At 39.9% G+C, this 22,111-nt stretch overlaps 1 protein-coding gene across 3 annotated transcripts; it reads right to left on the reverse strand.

The window, feature by feature from the left end:
- Positions 1-657: 657 nt before the first annotated feature.
- Positions 658-21,837, reverse strand: CEP57L1 (centrosomal protein 57 like 1). 3 transcript variants are annotated; one of them, XM_036318472.1, is made up of 12 exons: positions 21,526-21,837; positions 21,209-21,376; positions 17,743-17,908; positions 15,896-16,075; positions 14,623-14,744; positions 10,354-10,470; positions 9,222-9,299; positions 8,480-8,566; positions 5,273-5,350; positions 4,913-5,157; positions 3,808-3,952; positions 658-1,769 (listed from the first exon to the last, which is right to left on the reverse strand). In XM_036318472.1, exons 3-12 carry the CDS (start codon positions 17,903-17,905, stop codon positions 1,551-1,553), a joined length of 1,434 nt encoding a protein of 477 aa, XP_036174365.1. In that variant the 5' UTR covers positions 17,906-17,908; positions 21,209-21,376; positions 21,526-21,837; the 3' UTR covers positions 658-1,550. The 3 variants fall into 3 exon arrangements, with proteins under 3 accessions (XP_036174365.1, XP_036174366.1, XP_036174367.1); XM_036318473.1 differs by lacking the exons at positions 21,209-21,376; positions 21,526-21,837 and adding an exon at positions 19,887-20,473; XM_036318474.1 differs by lacking the exons at positions 17,743-17,908; positions 21,209-21,376; positions 21,526-21,837 and adding an exon at positions 16,881-16,901.
- Between the last annotated feature and the right edge of the window lie 274 nt (positions 21,838-22,111).

Genomic DNA, 22,111 nt, shown 5'->3' on the forward strand with positions numbered 1-22,111 from the left:
AGGCAAAGTAGAAAAATAGCTAAGGTGACAAAACTGAGTTTAGATGATGTACTCTGTGGGACATCTCTGGGGCTGAAGGAACTGATAGAGGGAAACACTTTTTCTCTGCCTTTAGTTATTTTCCAGGACAATTCCAAGCATCAATCTGCCTAGCCTCTGTCATTTCCCCACCTCAGGTCTTCTAACCTAGTGCAGCTTCTCTCTTACTGAGAATGAATCTAGTTCTCCCCAGAAAGACAATTACCCGCTTCACCTACCCACACTTTTTGGGAATTTCCTAGGACATAAAAACTGTCCTTATTAAAAATTTAAATCTTTATGAAATATGAAAGTATTACATATGCCCTCCCCATTGACCCCTTCTAGTCCCCCCCCCGCCCATTAAAATTGCTTTTCCTAGCTCCCTAAGATCCTGACCAAAAATTCTTTTACATCTTACCTTGAACATTCCCCCAGCTGTGGGCTCAATAAAGATATACCTCTAATTCTCTCCCCTTGGAATCACCATTTCTTAAACTATTACCCTATTTTCCGAGTTCTTCCCTCCTAGTTTGCCTTTCCTGTCAGCCTCCTATTTTATTTCAGTTAATGACTGCAATTCTCTAGCTGTCCTGAGGGATTCCAGTGAGAAAACAAAAAAGTTCAGAAGAGTCACACTAGTTTCCAAAGGCTCCTGGAAAGATAGGTCAACAAATGTTAATTTATTATAAAACATACAAATACACAGAAATCTTTTATAGCACCGATTAAAAAATATAAAAAATAAGAATGTACCATATTTCCTCCAACTTTTGCTGGATGGTAATAAAATGTCCTTCTTCCCATAATTTCCTATAAAAAATATGCTGGCTTTGTGGGTCCTGAAAACCACATTCTTAATTTATACTGATGAATATTATATATAATGCAAAAACTAAAAGTCGCCAAAAGCTGTAGTTATAAAAGGATTTGTAAAGGAGAATGGGAATAGAGGAAAGCTTTTGCAGTTGGGTTGTCATCTAAAATTGAAGTAACTATGGGTTCTTATTGGTAATTGTCATAGAAACTTGGGCTAAAGGTTCACAAAGCTTTTCCATTCCAAACAAGAAAAACATTTCATTTCACAGCTCTAAAACAAGATAGGGAGGAAGTGCTAGGAAAGTTATAAAACCTTTCCATACTCTATTAATTTTATATTGGTTCTTAGGGTTACAGGCCTAAATGAAAAAGTGGGATGGTACTTGAAATAGTATTTCAAATTGAAGCTCAATTTTAAATGTCATCAATCCAGTATAATTTCTCAGCTTTAGCTTAAGATATCTGAAAGTGAACAATGTTTCTAAAATATGGTGAGATTAGTATTTCAGTCAATAAGAAAAAAAATACCAGCATATTATTTATTATTTGGGACTCTTAGATCATTAGGCATTAATTAAAAAATACTACAACCTGACACATTATAGAGGCTAGAAACATAATTCAAAATTTCATAAAGATATATTAAGTTAAAACCACTTTAACAATATAAGATCTCATTGACAGTTATGTAAGGTGACAGTTTTGCTATAGTGTTACTGTTCCCACATGATATCATCTCTTCTTAATTTCATTTGAAGATTATGGACTGGCGTTGGATGAAAGTTGCTGTTCTTCTGAAGAGAGTGATTTAGCAGACATTTTCTGGGGCTATATTTTATGTTCTTTAATCCTTTAGGGTTGCTATCTTCTCGTTGAATACATGAAGCTTCACTCATCTTTGAGTTTTGAACTTTTTGCTGTAGTTTGCGAACCTGGAGAGAAAAAGATCTACCATTTTAATAAAAAACATTAAAGATATAACCTATAATAGATGGACTGGATTGATGGTTAAAGATTACATAAAATTAAAAAGCTCATTAAGGTCTTATTTATTGAATACCTATTAGATGCCTACTATTGTGCTAGTCAGGTAGAAATAAAGCTCCTTGTTCTCAAGAGGCTCACTGCTCTTATTAGTGAAAGAAAAGCATAAACATGACAGCTAGAGAATAGTTCAGGCTGGGATAACTTGGAATAGGACAAAAACTGTGTATCAGAGAAGGCCAACGCGGGACAAGATCAATGTGGGCTGGAGAAGCTGAGAGAAAGGTTTGTGGAGGATATGAAATGGGTAAAAACTATAAAAGAGAGGAGAGAGAATAACCTTTCAGACTATATTAACAGCAAAGACTGGGTGCTAGCAATGAGCACCAAGTTTATAGAATCAAAATACATATATTACTTAAAAGAATTCCTGAATTTAAAGTACTACTGAATGCCAGTAACAACAGCAACAAATAAGTCAAGGGAATAACCTTATCTCATTAGGAGTATCTAGTAATGGTTGGACAGACAGAATTTTAAAAAAAACAAAACCTACCAACTAGCCAAACCCATTTCTTCTAAGTCCAGTCAATTACTTAGTCTATTTACTAATGTATAAGTCTAATTTGTACCTGCTGTTCTATTTGCTAAGGCCATTTTAATTGCAGACATTAAATTTATCATGATAAAATACTTGAAAATTTATGCTGCTACAGCTATTATGGAATATAAATATTTTCACAATATAATTTATGTCCACACTGCCTAAATTTAAAAAAAATGACTACTTTTCTATTCCCTTCAAGTTTCTCTTAAGGAAGTATGTTATGTAATCTTCATCCTAGCACAATCATACAAAATTTTTTACTTACTATAGCATTAAGAGCTAGTAAAAACTTGCTTCAAAACATTCATTTCCCTCTTCCTTTCTTTTTTAAATATATTTTTATTGATTTTGGAAAGGGAGAGAGAGATGAAACATCAATGATGAGAAAGGATCATGCATCGGCTACCTCCTGCACGCTCCACTGAGGAGCCCGCAACCTGGGCATGTGCCCTGACTGGGAATCGAACCATGACCTCCTGGTTCAGAGGTCAACGCTCAACCATTGAGCCATGCCGGCTGGGCCCCCTTTCTTTCTTTGTTGGCCACAGAAGAAGAAAGGCAGTAAAATCCTGCATCCTTTATTACTGTCCTATAACGTGGGGGAGGCTTAATTGTGAGGTTAATATATCACCAAGTTATATTAATGTTGTTACACAGGCAGATGGCTACGTGACTTGAGAGTTCCTAGAGAGACTCCCTCTGCCTTCTGCTCCAGCAATGTAATAATGCTAATATTCTCACTTGTAAAGTTATTATTTTGGGATATAATAATTGTCCATGATTGCTGTTAAAATATTAAAATTATTATGCCACTCTTAGTTATTAAGAACTCCCACGCAAGGATAGAGTCTCCCTCACCACCTCACTACAGCAGATACTCAGGGAATGCAGCAAAGCACAGCTTTTTTCTGGGAAAGTGGAAATAATGGTTATAGGATTGGGTACTGCTTAAGGAGCCAGGTTCATCTATGGTACTGAATTAGAGACCTGTCAACATAAGGGGCTTCATTAAGCAATCAGAGAAGGGAGGAATAAGGGGGAAAATGCTAAAAGGGTAACTGGAAAGGTTATAAAGCAAATTCAGCATGTACTCACTATTTTACCAAAGACATTTCTGAATACATAACTAAATTTTCTTCCTCCGTTTTCATTATCTTATCTTGGAGAGTTCTGGAGGAGGCCATGTTACTCCAATGGAACAGATGGCTCTATTCTATAATAGGCCCGAGTGACTCCTATTTATCATCTTTTCACCAAGTCATACATACAGACCTCAAATTTGGAAGGTCATACAGAGATATACACTGAATCCAGGTATACTATCCTTTTATTAAAATCTTTTTTCTTTTTATTAAAATCTTTTACTAAAACTTTCTTACACTGTCTTGATGCTTCATCAGTTTGGAAATCTGTTCTCTTTTAATTTCCATTTTCTTGACTAAATGCTCTAGTTCACATTCTATGTCTTCAAAGACTGCATGGCTTTCAGTTTCCTTCATTTGATTCAGTAGTTCTTGGTGTTCTCTATGAAAGAAAAGCAAATATTAGATACATAAATTTTAGTCAGAGTTAAACATTAATCTTCAAAGACAGTCTGTTCCTATAATTAGGGCTAATTGAATATATGGTAAATATAAATAGGTTCTTGCGATTTGAGATTAGATATATATAGAAATATCTTAGACTCAGGGTCTTAAAGAAGCTTTAAAAAAGTCCAAATTCTTAATATTTATAGCTAAATGTAGCAAACTATTCTGATGTCCTTAGGTAGAGGTATTAAAGTATTCTTTTTAGTTCCAACTTTGGAATTATTAACATAGGATCTTTGGAAGAATTCCAGCTATAGAAGTATTTGCCAGAGAATTCCTTAGATAGCCTACTCAAAGAAATACTGCCAAAGGAACTAGTTACCTCTTCTACATTAGTCTTAGTTCAATTAGCTGGTTAGCCAAATCATATATTTTCTGAAATTCTGTTAAATATATATTTAAACTTGGGGCTAAAAATATGTATCCCATACAGAATTTTGGTTGCTATGGATGCTTCAACTTGTAATGCAGACCAGCCAGAGTTTAAAACAAAAGACTACATTCCTACTTGTCTAATGAAATCATTCATATCACTAAAAGATTCTAAAAAAACCAACACAATCTTTCTTTTAAAAGCTTTTGTGAGTTATAATTTAAGATCACCAGAACTCATTTGTTAGAATGACAGTAATATTGTGCTATAAGTTGAGATCTTGGGAATACAGAGACTCCTTAGATTAGATCAATAGTAATTATACACAGTTGAAAATTTAAATCCAGTAGTATCAATAAATACAATGAAAAATCAGTGACAAGAAATCTACAGATCAAAATAAGTCCAAATGACTAAGTAAGGACATCAAAAATTTGTAAGTGGCACTGCTCTTAAGACTAAGAAGGAAAATAATACCTAAATATCTTGCTATTTCTTCTGGTAAAAAATAAAAATACTTACACACTCATTTGGTCCAGTTCTTCCTGCATTGCTATCAAAAGTTCAGACAAATTGTCACAAATGGAAACAGATTTTTTGGAGTGAGGAGGTACCACTTTACACTGGGAAGTTCTTCTAGTAGGCTTGTAAAGACATCTAGGCTCAGCAACTTCAGCAGGTTTCTGAAGAATCTGTGGCCCATAATGTTGCACCATCTGAAGGAGGTTTTGCACACTTGCATTTACAGAATGGCATGCTCTGGCAGGCTTTGGGGGAAAAGAAATAGCTGAGAACAATTTCAAGTGACGGATGGCATTTAAATAGAACTTACAACAAAGCAGGAGTTTTTCTGAACAAGCATCTTTATTTTTCCCCTCTCACCTTTTCAGACACCATAGGCATTGGTCCAAACTTTGAATACATTTGCTGAGGTGGTCCTCTTTTTAAGCATTTAGTTTTCTAAATATGGAGAAGGGAAAAAATAAACAAAAATGTTTTAAAAGACATTTATGACATGAATAAATCTCAAAGCTGAAGAGTAAATAAATAATTTGATGAGAAAATAGGCAAAAACCAGAGATTTCACTGAAGAGGACATACAGATGGCAAATAAACACATGAGAAGATGCAAGGCTAGATAACTGAACTTTATATAAAGACTTGTTTTGTTTCTGTTCTTCAGCAACTTGCTTTTTCTATTCAACATTAAGTTTATGAGGTTCATTCAAGTGATGTATATACCTGTGGTTCACTGCTTCTTATGGCTATAAAAGCTTTATTTATTCTTCCTCCTTGCAATGATCATTTGGACTGTTTCTTTTTGTTATTATAAACAACACTGTTATGGACATTTTGTACCTGCCTTCTGGTGTATATAAATAGGAGTTTCTGTTAGATGCTGGGCCATAGAGTTGTGCATTCTTAACTTTACAAGTTAATGTCCAAAGTGACTAGACCAATCTATATTTTAGCCAAGTTATGATTGTTTCATATCATTACCATAGTGTCTTTTTTTTTGTTTGCTTTGTTTTTACATTTTACTGGGAGGTCCCCTCTATCTTTAACCAGTGTCTCACAATGGTAATAGCTGGCATAGTATAGTACAATATACAGAGATTACAAGATGGCTGCAGAGTAGCTTGGAAGCTGTGCCCACTGCTCCTAGCTCCAAACCGATTTATAACTAAATTACAGAACAATCAACCTGAAAAACCAACTGAAGGCTAGCTGACCTGAAATATAACCATGAGGTACAGAAGCCACAGAGAGACTGGTAAGAAGGGTGAATGCGTGGAAAGGGATAGCCTTCTCACACAGGTGCAGGGGCAATGAGAAGCCTGAGGAAGAACGTCTGTGGAATTCCCTCCCCTGCACCTCCAGGAGCCTGGAGTCAACCCCACACAAGGATCCCCAAACCAGAGCAACAGAGATGGGAAGAGGAGCCCGCCAGCATCTGGTGGTGGGAATCAGTGGGGATTCAGCCAGCCTGGGATACTGACCACACCCAGGAATAGAGCGCTCCTAAAGTTAGAGCACCAGCGGGGAGTCACTCCCCAGGGAGGAAGGCTGGTGAGGCCAAGCTGCCACACTTGGGTCCTGCTTAGGGATCTGCTGGCTACACCCAGCAGTGACTTTAAGGGACCCTCTATTTTCTGGCGGAGACCCAGAGTAAACTGTCTGTATGACTTGGGAAAGAGGACCGTCTCCCCTACCTCCATCACACAGCTGGCACCCCTCCCGCTACCTGTTGAGCTGCTGGGCCTGCCCAGTCCTGCTGGGTTGGTGAGGGGAGGGAGCCACACAGAGCTGGGATTTTCGACTGTGTCTCCTGGGGAGGCTTCTGTCCTGGAGCCAGATGGGCAAGTGCTGGGCTGTGTGGCTACATTGCGAGGAAGCAAATCCAAGCTTCCTGCGAGTTCAGCCACCACTGTCTCGGGAAGGAGAAGTGCCCACCGATCTCCTATAGACTTGCAGGCACCACCCCCAACAGGAGACAGTTTGGATCAGCCCAGCCAAGTCCCAGATACCCACAATGAGCTCAGTGGGGGGAAGGGAAGGTGGCTCAGAGTGGGAGCATTCAAAGTGTGAGTCTCAGAGGCTACAGTCTGGGAGCAGGACCAAGTGCTCAGCCCCTGCCTGTGGGCTAGGCAGGCATCATTCCCAATGGGAAACTCTGATCCATCCCCAAGCCCAGGGCAGGTAAACTTGCTTCTGTAGAGGGGACAGCTGGATGTAACCAAACTGAACCGGAAGTGAGCCCCCGTAGGGAAGCTAGAGCTGGAGACTGGCAGAAGCTGAAGGGCTTGGCTTAGAAGCAGGCGCTACGTTTTCCTCATTGGGGTGCCTGACTGCATGATTCCCAGGTAGGGGACCCGCTGGCCCCATATAGGCTGGCCTGGGCTCTTTTACTAGCAGAAGCTACCTTTCCTTTCCTTCATTTCTTTTACCTTACTTCTCTCTCTACCTTCATCATTTTCACGATGAATAGAGAAATTTAAAAAAATATTTCCACTAACTCATAAAACATAAATATAAAAATAATTCATATTTTTTCCCCACTGGCAAATTACTTATAGCAATTTTCTATTTGGTTTTGCAGCTTCTAATCTCATTGTGCAAACAAGATACAGAACAAATATTTAAGAAAGGAAATAAGAAAAAAAAAAACAGTTTCACTGGGAAAATGCTTTAATTATTGCAGTTTGCAAATTCTTTGAAAGAAAAAAATTATGAAAAATACAGCCAGACTATTGAATAGTAATTCTTATTTATGCAATAAAAGAGTAGCCCAAGTAAGTATAATGTTCTCTACATTACTGTATCCATAGGGTGAGCCTATGGCAGTGGCCAGAATTCTCAAAAAGCGTCTCTGCTTCCACAGCAAACAGCACACAGAAACAGTAAGTAATCACATGCATATTGAGTAAATAGTGATAATGGTCATCAAAACTGTAATTTCAGAATCATAAGATTAAAAGGGATTGAAATCTTCTTACCATTACAGATAATTAAGAAGGTTTAATACCATTTATCCGAAACATCAACTCATCTATAAAGTACTAACTTTCCAATTCTATTTTTAGGGTAAAAAGAAAATAAATAAATAGATTCCCTAGAGAAATTACTTCATAGATCTATAATTTAATATTATGTAGCCTTCTCTTTTTATTGTGCTCAGAGTGAGATCTATTGTGTGGTTGGCCTCTGTTGTTTTATATAGTATCACAAGATAATTTCTCTAAGAACTTAGCACTAGGAAACATTTGCCTTTCTAGAAACACTGGATGCTTACTGTCATTGCACGAAGGCAGATGATACCACCCATTATCTGCTCCTTTTGCTTTTATTGTCAAGCAAACACAGCCAGGTTTTGTGCTCAACTGCTGTGGAGGTTTTATGGAATTTTCTATCCTTTTACTTCAAACCATCATCACTGGATTCATATTTTTATCTCCATTTCATAGCAGTATTACATGTCTTTTATTATAAATGTCTTCAATTTTTTTTTTGGGGGGGGAATGAATAGATATAAATATGAAAAGAGTGAATAAATAAGTATTAGCAAATAAAAATAAAATGTTTGCATACCTTTGAAGATTTCTTCTTTTCCTTAGGTTGTTTTGGGTTTGATACTGAAGACATTAAAATTCTATTGATTTCAAGTCCAGTTTGAAGCTACAGTATTAAAGACAAAACTATATTTATAAAATTGATTTTTAACAAGCTTCTTTACAATGAAAGATCAGGTCTGTTTATAAAGAAAAAAATACTTTTTGGAAAAGAAAAGAAAAGAAAAGAAAACCCCAAATACTGTTTTTGTGGTGTGAAAGTCATTAAATCTATTGGTAATTGCAATCATTTTCTGTTTATAAGAGAATTATTCATTCTCTCAACCAAATGGAAAACTATCTATGACCAGGAGTTGACATATACATGTATTTATTTGTCAAAATTTCAAAACACCAAAAGACCTCTTGGAATGCATCCCAGTATACAAATGTACTGGCTTACTGAGAATTTCATTAAACAGACAAAACTAAAAAGCTAGGAAGCAGAAATTAGAGTCTAGAATTTAGGCTTCAGTTAAGAAAATAAATGTTCAGTGGTTAGAGCATCAACCCACATACCAATGGGTCCCAGGTTTGATTCCCAGTCAAGGGCACGTACCAAGCAGGAGGCAACCAATTGATGTGTCTCTCTCACATCGACTCTCTCTCCTCCCCTCCCCCTCCACTCTCTCTAAAAATCAATGGAAAAATTATCCTCAGGTGAGGATTAACAACAACAAAAGAAAGTATAATTGTGACACATGATACAGTGCTCTATTTACCTCAGAAGCTTTGTCTTGAAATAGCTTACGCTGATGTTCTTCTTCCTTAAGTTTTTCCTCTAAATGTTTAATCTTGTCCTGCAAAAGAATAAAATAACTAGAGCCAACTACCCTTTGTCCCTTTTCCAAATAGAGTCCTTGGGGGTCTTGATTCTTAATAATTTGGCAAATTAGAGCAGAAAGTAAGAAAAAAGTAATGGCAAAAGATGGTAAGGTTTTTTTTTTGGCTTTCTTCTTATGCTCCTTGACCATAAAAACAAAGGGAAAGCAAAGAATGTACATGCAGAGGCATTAACTTCCAGCAACAAAACCATAATGATGAAACTTTGAGGGACATTAAAGGTCTAGAAGGTCAAACAATGATATTCTTGCATCTCAATGTTTCACTCAAAACACAGACAAATCACAGTAAATGTCCACCATGTACATACAGTAAGGGCACAGTTGGAGGAGGAGGGAAGGGATAGGAAGACATTAGAAATATAAGATTAGAAATATAAGATATAGTCCTTGTTACTTAATAGCTTATATTATATCCAGGAAATCAAAAGTAACACATGAAACAAACAACAAAGCAACGAATATGACTTGACCCTGACCATGTATATACTTAGGCACATAAGTATTTCATCTTATATCCTTGGTGTGGTCCACAATAGGAGGACACCACCATTTCAAAGGAAGAGTTTCCTGAGTGTTGGAGAACTCAAGGAAAGCTTCATAGAGGAAGCAGGACCGGAGAAAGTCCTATGGAATAAATAGGATTTTGGTGGAAAAAGAAGAGGGCATTTCAGGAAGGGACTTGGGTTGGCTTAACTTAATTAACTGCAAGTGGTGAAAGACAATCTTCTCAATATTTTTTAGGTAAGTTATTTGGAATGAAAATGTTCTGTCATCTCAGAAGAAGCCAAAATTACAATTTTACATCAACAGGCAAGCTCATTCATGCTGTGACAGAATATATTAATTTTTCATCTCCATGGGCAGGAATTCATGTTTGGATTACTAAAAGTTGTTAACAAAGTTTTATAAATCTAAGATTTACTGCATATTCACATACAGAGCCAATTATGCATAATACTAAAGATTTATTCCTGGCACCACTACTTCAAAGAAATAAGTGGAAGCTTACCTCAGCAGTTTTCTGAGTTGTTGTAAGTTTAAAACATTCTTTTTCTAAGAGATCAAGCTTTTCAAGTTTTGCTTGCAGCTTCATCTGATCTTGTTCTTTCTCCCTTTGAAGCTGGGTCTGGAAAGGATAAAACAAAACCTGAATTTGGCAAGTGATGCCAATGGCTCAAGAATAATACAATTTCTCAGAATTCAAAGCACAATATAAATATGTCATTAGAAACATGCATTTACATGCACTGAGTTTAGGTGCAATATAAATCTGTCATAAGAAACATGTACAGCCCTGGTCAGTGTGGCTCAGTTGGTTGGAGTGTCATCCTGAACATCAAAGGTGGCAGGTTCGATTCTCAGTTGAGATGCATATGGGAGGCAACCAATCAATGTTTCTTTCTCACATCTCTCTCTCTCTTTCCTTCTCTCTAAATAAACAAACAATAACAACACAAACATAGAAATGTACATACATGCACCTACTTTTACTGACAAAGGCCAAGAAAATCAAATATTTTTAAAGGAGAAATAAAATGTGCAAAAAAGATGTGCTATATTAGCACTAATGGAGCAAACACTGTGCATCTTTATATAACATTTCAACTAAGAAAAACATCACCAGTGAAAACTGTATTAAATAGTATTGCAGACAGGGTGACCAAACCTACTCACTGAATTACCCTTTCTCTGTAACAAAGAAAAGCAGCTATCAGAGGAATAAAGCATACAGAGAACATGGAGAAAAAGAAAGTTATACATATATATGCATATCTACTAGTATGTACTGTTTTGTAATGGTATTTATTACAATGCAAGATGTTAATAATAAAGGCAACTGTGAGGGGGAATGGGGTAATAGAAAATATTCTAGAAGACAGTTTAGTAGTTTCTTATAAAGTTAAACATATACCTACCCTGTGGCTCAGCAATTCTCCTAATACATATTTACCCAAGAGAAATTAAAACATATGTCCACAGAAAAGTTATGTATAAGAATGGTCATAGCAGCTTTATCTATATAATAAAAGCCTAAGCGGCCGTTACGGCAGAACGACCTGTCGCTATGATGCACACTGGCCACCAGGGGGCAGATGCTCAACGCAGGAGCTGCCCCCTGGTGGTCAGTGCGCTCCCACAGGGGGAGCACCGCTCAGCCAGAAGTTGGGCTTATGGCTGGCGAGTGCAGCGGCAGTGGTGGGAGCCTCTCTTCCGTCCGCGGCAGCGCTAAGGAGCAGCGAGCCGAGAATGAGCAGCGAACAGGCGGGCGGTAAGAAGTGAGGGATCCCTGATTGTGAGAGGGATGCCCACGTGCTGGCTAAGGTCTGATACCCGGGGGATCAGGCCTAAGCCGGCAGCTAGACATTCCCTAAGGAGTCCTGAACTGCGAGAGGGTGCAGGCTGGGCTGAGGGACCCGCCCCCTCCCAGTGCACAAATTTTGTGCTCCGGGCCTCTAGTCTATATCCTATATAATAAAAGGCTAATATGCAAATCAACTGAACAGCAGAACGACTGGTTGCTATGACATGCACTGACCACCAGGGGGCAGATGCTCAATACAGGAGCTGCCCCCTGGTGATCAGTGAGCTCAACCAGAAGCTCATAGCTGGTGAGCGCAGCAGTGGTGGTGGGAGCCTCTCCCGCCTCCGCGGCACCACTAAGGATGTCTGACTGACGGCTGAGCAGGCCTAAGCCATCAGTCAGACATCCCTGAGGGCTCTCAGACTGTAAGAGGGCACAGGCTAGGCTGAGGCCTCCCCCCCGCCCCACCCCAGTGCATGAATTTCATGCACCGGGCCTCTAGTATATATATAAAAGCCTAATATGCAAAGTGTCCCCTTAGGAGTTCGACCAAATGGGAGTTTGATCACTCACTATGACATGCACTGACCACCAGTGGATGGTGCGGAACGAAGGGAGGCGCCAGCCAGCAGCCGGTAGCCACATGAATTTCAAGCATTGGGCCTCTAGTTTATAATAACCCCAAACTGGAAGCAAGCCAAATGTCTATCAACAGGAAAATGGGTAAACAAATTATGGCATTAGATGAAATTCTACACTGCAATAAAAAGGAATGAACTACTGATACATAAAACAACATGGATGAATCTTAAAAACTATGCTAAAAACAAACCAACCCAGATAAAAAAGAGTATACAAAGTTCTAAGATTTTACCTTATAAAGTTCTAAGGTAAAATAAGTCAGAATAGTAATTGTCTTATTGGGAGGTGGGGAGAGAACAGAGAATAACTTTGAAGAGATGAAATAATTTCTGATGAAAATGTTTTATTGTTTGACTAGAGGCCTGGTGCGCAAAATTTGTGCAAAGGTAGGGTCCCTAGGCCTGACCGATGATCAGGGGCCATCTATGGGGCGACCGGTGTGGTGATCAGGGCCCCCCCCCGTTGGCACCCACCTTGGCCAACATGGGGCCTATGGGCTGGGGGTAGCTCCTGTGTTGAGCGTCTGCCCCCTGTGGTCAGTGCACATCATAGTGACCGGTCATTCTGCCGTTCAGTCGATTTGCATATTAGGCTTTTATTATATTATCTGATAGGGCTGTGGATTACATGAGTATATGCATTTATCAATAATCAACTATCCCTATACTTAAGATCTGTACCTCCCACTGTCTGTAGATTGTATGTCAAAACATTTTAAAAACTATTATAAGTCACTAGTCTACTATAGCTAGGATAGGAATTTCTAGGCTGTTGGGAATGTATATGCTGAACTTTACAAGATAAAGTGTTTGCTCTTCTGGGTGTTGTATCCTCATTTATACACAGAATTGTCAGACTTTTAAATTATTTCTAATCTGGTAGATGTGAAGTAATATCTTACTGTGGCTCTTTTAAATACACCCGAGGATATGTTTATTACTGATTTTAGAGAGAGAAACGTTGATCAGTTGCCTTCCTTACATACCCTGACCAAGGTTTGAATCCACAACCTAGGTATGTGCCCCGGCTGGGAATCAAACCCACGACCCTTTGGTGCATAGGACAATGCTCCAACCAACTGAACCACACTGACCAGGGCACAAGCATTAAGTATTTTAAAGACTGTGTCTGTTAGAGCCAGTACCTAACTGGAGTTAGTTTGCAAAAGTATTTATAGATAGTCTATTAAGTAGGCTCTATCTTGTTCTTAGTGTCTTATCTCCTTCTGCCTGGTTATCTCTGAAAGTTTCTTACTGTGTCAAAGTAATGTTTGTAGAAATAATTTGAAGTACTTGAGAATATTAGCAATTCAGTATCACTTTAATACAATTTCAGGGACTAAGATTTTCTGACTTACTTTGATAACCTAGAGCAGTGATGGCGAACCTATGACACGCATGTCAGAGGTGACACACGAACTCATTTTTTTGGTTGATTTTTCTTTATTAAATGGCATTTAAATATATAAAATAAATATCAAAAATATAAATCTTTGTTCTACTATGGTTGCAAATATCAAAAAAATTCTATATGTGACGCGGCACCAGAGTTAAGCTAGGGTTTTTCAAAATGCTGACACGTCGAGCTCAAAAGGTTCGCCATCACTGACCTAGAGCAAAGTTGTAATCTGGGTTTTTTCCTACTGTTCACCCTTACAAAGACTGAGCACAGAGGATATACTAGGGTTCCTATTCTTGAGAGGCCATGAATTCTAACTTTAATTTCCTTAACCCCAAAAGGATGGCTGTCAAAAGCATTACTGAGCCTATCAGTGGACTGTCCTGGAATCAGAAATGCACTCAGAAGGGACCTGAATTATCAGGCCTACCTCTCTGGATTAAAGTCTGCACACGGATAACACTGAATGGGTGATTTTTATCAACTCATTAAATCTCCAATGCCTTTGTGTATTTTTTCTTTTGATTCTGTCTTTCTTTTTAATATTCTGTGCAGTTTTTCTTATTTTCCTCTATAGGAAGGTTGTTCTAAATGATCTAGACTGCATCACTGTTAAGTGGAAATCTCCTATATACAACTTTATATCCTATTTTACTTAAGACTATAATGTAATATGACAATTTTCCCACAACATTAAATATTCTCTTTTTTCCTGAGGGCAAATTTACCTTTTTTTGGTGTATTTAATTTGTGTCATCTAATTTACATCTTACTTTTTTTACTGAGGCATAATTAACATATCATGTTATATTAGTTTCAAGTGTACAACTTGTGATTTCATCTTTGTATACATTGTGAAATGATCCCCTCAATAAGTCCAGTACCCTCTGTCACCATAGAAACCTTAAGTTATGTTTCTTATAGAAATATGCTCACCTGCTGTTCTAGGATCATATTCTTCTCTCGCTCTACATTGAGAACCATTCTCTTTGTATATTCCAGTTGCTTCTCTAGGAGGGTACAGCGATTCTGAGCTGAGCTTAATTGTATACTTATATCTATGAAAAAGGAAAGTAATTATGAGTCAATTAGTTGATTCTCACATAGGCCAGAGATTTGGTTACCATAAGAAATACATTATATGAATTCAACCAAGAGTTAAAAGTTCAAGACTTCGTTAGTTCTACGTACCGACTCTTCCAGAGTTATAAACATACATTTTGTGAATGTTTCATTAATTATATATCACTGGTTTAACATCATCTCTACCTATGGACCCAGAGAGCATACATCTGAAAGGGGAAGATGCCAGTGACTTGTGAGATGATAAAGATTCTGGCCGTCCCTGGGAAATGACACTAACTGGAAAAATAGAGGCCCCAATGTATCTTTCCTATCAATACATTTCTTCTCTTTCAAAAACTCAGGTATACGCATCCTACCATTCCCACTGTCCTCTGCTCTTGACTACAAGACAGCATGGTTCAATTCATCAGGTGTAAACAATTTCTTTTTAATCCTTTAAGTTCTTACTTTCCTCAGCTCTTTCTTCCACTTTTGTCCAATTACCTCAGAAAAATATTTCTCCCCATTTCTTCATTCCACAAGTTGAAACACAAACTTGAACCCTGTTTTTGAGGGCAAGTGTCATGTTACAAAAAGCCACATCTTGAAGTAAAATTATATAAAGGATTTATGTTCTAAATCTCTAAAATCCATGTCCAGATGTCTTTTTCATAACTTCCACCGAACTGCCACCTATTGGTCCATTTCATCTAATTAACCACTCAAGTTTTTATTTTATATTCATTTTTATTGTTTTTATATTGCTTAATTACTAGTGTTGCCTTATGTTTTCAAATTTTAAAAACATGCTAACTAATGCTATAAAGCATTTCAATTATGTCCAGGTTAAACTGGATTTTGCCGGAATTCTGAAACTATTCTAATTTCTAAACACAACTTATCTAAATACAGTTTTCCTTTTAATCTCAAAAACTTATGAACTGGGATAAAATGGATATAAAAATAAGTTCAAAGTTATATTTATTTCCTGCAAATATCAAAATGTCTGAGAACAAGGCTTCAGGGTTTGAATATATATAAAAGAATAAATATATTTGAGTAAATCTGCTTAGACTGGGCTTATTATTTTCAAATTGTAAACTTTAGTAACTCCTTGCTTCTGAGAACTACTGAATTTTCTTGCCTTTTTTCTGCTTTATCAGTTCCTGGTGGACCAGATTTCTCTCATTTGTTTCATCTTCCAAGGCCTTTTTATACTGTGCTGCTTCTCTGGATAGGGTGTTCAGGTTATCTTCAGCTTGTGTTCTTTCTAACTCCAAACGGTGAATCTTTTCTTGAAGAGTTTTTAAGGCTAAAATAAGAGCTATTGAAAAAAAAAAAATTGCTTGATATTATAAATGAGAATATTTGAATACTCACAATCATATAAAAGTTACCAGTATATTTTTGTTAGCCAGAAAAATGTATAATACATATTTCTGATAAAAATGGAAAATAACAACAAAAATTCTAAAAAGGAACAAATTTTTTTCTAACATATCTTGTAAAAAGAATATATTTGATTGCATTTAGTGGTTTTTCTAGGTTTGAGAAAGCTAATGACGTAAGACTTAAAGATAATGTACAGTCTAGGAGGCATACGAATCTGAGTATGAATAAAGAAAATAAAAATATAGTACCCACTAACATAAAATTTAGGTTTAAAGTTAAAGGTTCTTTTCAGTTATTAATGTGTTCACTTTTAATCAAACTACAAACATATATTATTCATTTGTCCAAGATAGTGTTAATATTTAGGACATATGAAGAACAGTTTCTTCCATTGGAAAAAAATTGTAACCTAGTGGTTTACCTGATATCAAGCTTGAAAGATTGTAAGTAGCACACATAAACTACTAAAATTTTTTTCAGTTATATTAATATCATCATGATTCAGAGCAGTTCAGAGTTATAAAATATTCAAGTATTACCTTACACTTTCTATTCAGTTATAACTTCAAACTATAAAACTAGAGATGAATAGAATATAAATAAATGTTATAGGCTATCTTTTGTACAGTTTATATCCAATTAGAAAGATGTTTGCTAGAGATTATCATTTGTTTTTTACAATTAAGATCAAGAAATTATACTTATTGTTCTTTATATGGTACTTGTGGCTAACTCACTGGTTTGGAGTACTATTTCTTGTGGTTGTTTTATTCCACTCCATAAGGCTACCTTTATTAACGGCAACCTTTATCAAAGGATATTAAAAGACAAAGTGATAATCAGCATTTAGAAAGTAATCCGAATCACACAAGGTATGCCTGGGGTCATAAATATTTTTCTAATTCAGTTTTTTTTTTTTTTTAATATATTTTATTGATTTTTTACAGAGAGGAAGGGAGAGGGATAGAGAGTTAGAAACATCGATGAGAGAGAAACATCGATCAGCTGCCTCCTGCACGCCTCCTACTGGGAATGTGCCCGCAACCAAGGTACATGCCCTCGACCAGAATCAAACCCGGGACCCTTTAGTCCGCAGGCCGACGCTCTATCCGCTGAGCCAAACCCGTTAGGGCTTCTAATTCAGTTTTAACATCCTTCTAAATTTATATTTTAAAAGTTACAATATTTGTATTTTGTAACAATATACTGGTTCCTCAGGAATTTTCAAGGCAATTTTGGATATATTCTACTTCTGAATTTAATCCTCAAATAAAACACAACTCTACTTAACTCACTAGCATTCTAATCATCTAGTTTAGACGGATTCCAAATCTGACCTTTTATTCCTCAAAGAATTTTCCATTTTCTAATGATGTTTTTATAATAAATCTGTGATATATGTCATCTTACAGCTGAAGCCAAAATAAAAAATGTTAAATAACTTGCATAAATTTACAGAAACTTTTAACAACAGAATAGAAATGAGTAGTTTAAGGTTAAAAACACAATCTATTATTTTTACATAAAAATAAAACATTTTATATAACATACTTTATACCCCTCCCCTATTTTTAAGTGATAGTTTAATGTTAATATTACCTTGGCTATTTGGACTTTGAAGCATTTTAGGAGAGGTAACTTTAAAGTTCACAGAGTGGTGATTCCGAGGTAATTCATCATTCTGGGTGAACGATGGAGCAAAAATTCTTTCTGGAGGTTTAATATAGCTTCCTACTATACTATGCATTAATTCAGAATCCATTATCTGTAGAGAATAAAGAAATTATATAGTACAGCATCACTCTTTCCTATTTGAATGACAAAAACATTAAAAGTTCAAATGAAACTTTAACATAAATACAAAAACTGTATCCTCCTGACCTTACTTGTCACAAATTCAACTATCCCATCTAATAAAAGAGAAACATGGTAATTGGTGTACGACCGTTACCCTACCCATTGGCTAATCAGGGCAATATGCAAATTAACTGCCAGCCAAGAGGCGGCCGGCAGCCAGGCAGCTTGAAACTAACATGAGGCTTGCTTGCTTCAGTGACGGAGGACTCCAACGTTCCCCGCCTGCCGCTGCAGGCCTCTGAGCTGCAAGCAACTATGTAACAAACATAGAAACTAAACAAAACCCCAGAAACCTGCTGGGCTTCAGCCAGCAGGATCGCAACATTGTAAGCAAAGGCCAGAAACCTACTTTCAGCAGCGGAGGCCTAAGAGCTGGAGCCAAGCCTCAGAGCTAAAGCTGGCCCAGAATAAAAAAGAAAAAAAAAAAAGGAGTGATTGGGAGCTTCAGTTATCCCCAGCCTGAAAACAGCCCTCAGCTCCTCACCCAGACTGGCCAGGCACCCCAGTGGGGACCCACACCCTGAAGGGTGTATGACCAGCTGCAAACAGCCATCATCCCCTCACTCAGGCTGGCCAGGCACCCCAGTGGGGACCCCCACCCTGATCCAGGACACCCTTGAGGGCAAACCAGCCGGCACCCACCCATGCACCAGGCCTCTACCCTATATAGTAAAAGGGTAATATGCCTCCCAGCATCGGGATCAGCAGAGCTGCGAGGCCTCCCAGCACCGGGATCAGCGTGACGGGGGCAGCGCCCAAACCCCCTGATCGCCCTGCGGCTCTGTGTGTGACAGGGTGCGGTGCCCCAACCCCCTGATCGGCCCTGCTCTGTTTGTGACAGGGTGCAGTGCCCCAACCGCCCGCCCCCCCCCCCCCCCCCACGGGCCCTGCTCTGTGTGTGACGGGGTAGAGCCATAACCTCCCCATCGGCCCTGCCCTGAGTGTGAGAGTAGCGGCACCCCAACCCCCTGATTGGCCCTGCTCTGTGCGTGACAGGGTACAGAGCCCCAACCCCCCTGATGGGCCCTGCTCTGTGAGTGACAGGGGGAAATGCCCCAACCCCCTGATTGGCCCTGCTCTGTGCATGACAGGGGGTGGCACCGCAACCTCCCCATCAACCCTGCCTTGAGTGTGACAGGGGATGGTGCCCCAACCCCCCAATCGGCCCTGCTCTGAGCCCGACCAGGGGCTGCACCTAGGGATTGGGCCTGCCCTCTGCCACCCGGGAGCAGGCCTAAGCCAGCAGGTCCTTATCTCCCGAGGGGTCCCAGACTGCGAGAGGGCACAGGCCGGGCTGAGGGACCCCCTTCCCCCCGAGTGCACAAATTTTTGTGCACCGGGCCTCTAGTAATAATATAAGCTCAGCAATAAAGTAAAAATGACTATTTACTGTATAATCAGTATGGACAATTCTGCCTGATTTGCAATGAGCATCTGGCCCTGGAGTGAGCACATGGGTGATGTGAATTTTCTGGTTTCTCGGTTGATGTATCATAAGTTCAGATACATCTCATCATATGAGCACCTCTTTATAAACAAAGTGATTCCAGAGTTCAAAATACATATTTTTAAAAGACAACACAGCTTTTAAAATATAATTTAATTCTCCAGTTGAACTCCACTGTACTAGCTTCCCAAGGGATTTTTAAGAGTAATTTTGGATATATCAATTTCTGAATGGAACCCTTAACTGAGACAGAACTCCACTTAATGCATTAGCATCCTAACGATCTAGTTTAGATGAAGAATCTAAAATGGCCGTATTTTGCATTCAATCAGTAGCTTAGCATTGTAGCAAGGCTTTCCAAATTAGACCAACTCTTTAAAACTATAAATCTGTTCAAGAATAGGTCACTTTCAGCATCCACCTGGAACATTCACAGTACCTGTCTCTTTGTAGCTCAAAGTGAATCAGTGCGCAAGAAGTCACCCCTTCCACACTGTCTATGATGGGCTTACTGCAGTTTCCTGGAAACACCACTCCCTTCCACTTCTGGGCCTCCCCATACGCTGTTTTGGGGTCCTCTTTCCCTGACCCTCCAACACGGGGCTCAGTGACCTTTGGAGCCGCCCGTTATATCAGACAGCACTGTTCCTGTGGCCTCAACCATTGGTTTCTCTCCGACAGGAAGGGGCTGTGTCTTTTTCACTCTTGTATACTCAGTACCCCAAAAGGCGACATGTTTTGAAACACGTCTATTCTGCAATGTGAAGAATTAACATCTAATTTGGTTGTGAGTCCACTGAAGACCTTTCTCACCACTCCCCTTCCCAAAAGGAGTTATTTTAAGCCCTAGCCCCAGAGCTCAGCTGGTTAGACCACTGTCCATCCCATAGGCCAGGCTGTGGGTCGGATCCCTCAGGGCACGTACAAAAAGCAGCCAATGAATGCATAAATAAGCGGAACAAAGCGATGCTTCTCTCTCTCTCCAAACTCAATCAAGAAACATTTTTAAAGGAATCATTTAAAAACAACAGTACTTTGCCCTGACTGGTTTGGCTCAGTGGATAGAGCGTCGGCCTGCGGACTGAAAGATCCCGGGTTGCGGGCACATCCCCAGTAGGGAGTGTGCACGAGGCAGCTGATCGATGTTTCCAACTCTCCATCTCTCTCCCTTTCTCTCTGTAAAAAATCAATAAAATATATTAAAAAAATAAAACAACAGTACTTTGTAAACAAATGGTTGAATCCTTTCACTATACTACAATTGGAATATTTTTATGTGTCTTTTTTCACAAAGCATCCTGTAATCCCGCAAAAATCCATATCAAGGAATACTGGGTATTCTTTGCCCCTTAGCCTCACACAACATGGATTTGACAACCCGCCTTCAAGGGCCTGCTGGGGAGGTCACTTGGCTGAGCGAACAAAGCACAGAGCGCCCCGAGGCAGTATCAAAGGCGCAACTGCACCGGGATCCCTAACCCACTCCGCACGAATCCACCAAAAAGAGCGGCGGCAGAGGCAGCGGTGCAGAGCATCCCTCTAGCCTGGACTAACGCGACCCCGCGGGATGGCCTCCTTCCCTACATCTGCGCCTTCACGCGCCCTCGGATTTGGGCACCCGGACTAGTCATTCTCACGCAGATGGCTGGAAAATGTCCCTGGACAGCCCCGGATGGCTTCGCCTCCAAAACCTCAGAGGAAATGGAGGAAGGAAGAATCCTGTGGAGGGAAAAGTGGCAGCTACGCCTGGGGTTCTCTCACCAAGGCGGTGCTCTCAGTCAACCTCCGAGAGTGCTAACCGTTGACTCGCAGGCCTACACAGGAAACCTCGCAGTGGCTCCAGGGGGCTGTAGTTTCTGTCGCAATCAGAACGCGCCAGCAGCATCAAAACTACATTTCCCAGAAGTCAATGTAATGACGCCCTAGCTCCTGAAAGAAAAGGTTTGGCGTAATTAAAGAGACCGTCACTGTTCTTAGGCTAACCTTAAAATTAGATTAAGTTTCTTCCAGAAATGCATCTTTCCCTTTCCTGTGCTTGCCTTGTCTGTGAAAGTTACAGTACTTGAACTCTTCCTTACTTTTGTTTCTCCTCCAGTCCGCAGCATCCAAACGTCCAGGTACGCGGAAAACGCCCCCCGCGGCGGACTAAGTGCCGTTTAAGACGCATGCGTCCCGTTCGCCATGACGCATGCGTAGCAGCGGGCAGCCGTTGGCGGCAACGCGCGGACGAGGGTCCGGAGGTAGCCCGCGGAGGGCGGGGCTTTTTTCCAATGGCTTTGCCTCCGCGGGTCGCGTCTGCCTGGGCGGGGAAGAGGGCGCTAGGGCAGGGACGGCTCCTGGGCTCCTGGTTTGTGCCGGGCGGAGAAAGGGGAGGGACTGGGGGTGAGGACCCCATCTCCCCTCCCCGCTCCCGCCCTCAGGGGCGAGCCCCACCGATGGGGCTGGGCGAAGGGGCGGGCTCTGCGCCTCGGGCCCAGCGCCGCTGCCACCTCCGCGGCGCAACCCCGCGCTCGGGGATTGCAGGGCAGCCGGGCGTCCGTCTGGATTAGCGGGCGGTGGGCGAGGGCGCAGACGTCGGAAAAGAAACGGCATCTGCCCAAGGGTCTGGAAGCGACGGGGCGGGAGACGCCTTCCTCCTACGTCGCTGCCGAGACCGCGACTGCT

This window comes from Myotis myotis, unplaced genomic scaffold, assembly GCF_014108235.1.
Source record: "Myotis myotis isolate mMyoMyo1 unplaced genomic scaffold, mMyoMyo1.p scaffold_m19_p_7, whole genome shotgun sequence".
NCBI classification, from domain to species: domain Eukaryota; kingdom Metazoa; phylum Chordata; class Mammalia; order Chiroptera; family Vespertilionidae; genus Myotis; species Myotis myotis.

Coding starts and splice junctions, on each gene's coding strand:
- CEP57L1 (XM_036318472.1), bottom strand. CDS start 17,905: ATGGATTCTGAATTAATGCATAGTATAGTAGGAAGCTATATTAAACCT. Junction 16,076..17,742: donor TCAAAGTCCAAATAGCCAAG/GTAATATTAACA, acceptor TTTTTTCAATAG/CTCTTATTTTAGCCTTAAAA. Junction 8,567..9,221: donor TTCAAGACAAAGCTTCTGAG/GTAAATAGAGCA, acceptor TTAATACTGTAG/CTTCAAACTGGACTTGAAAT.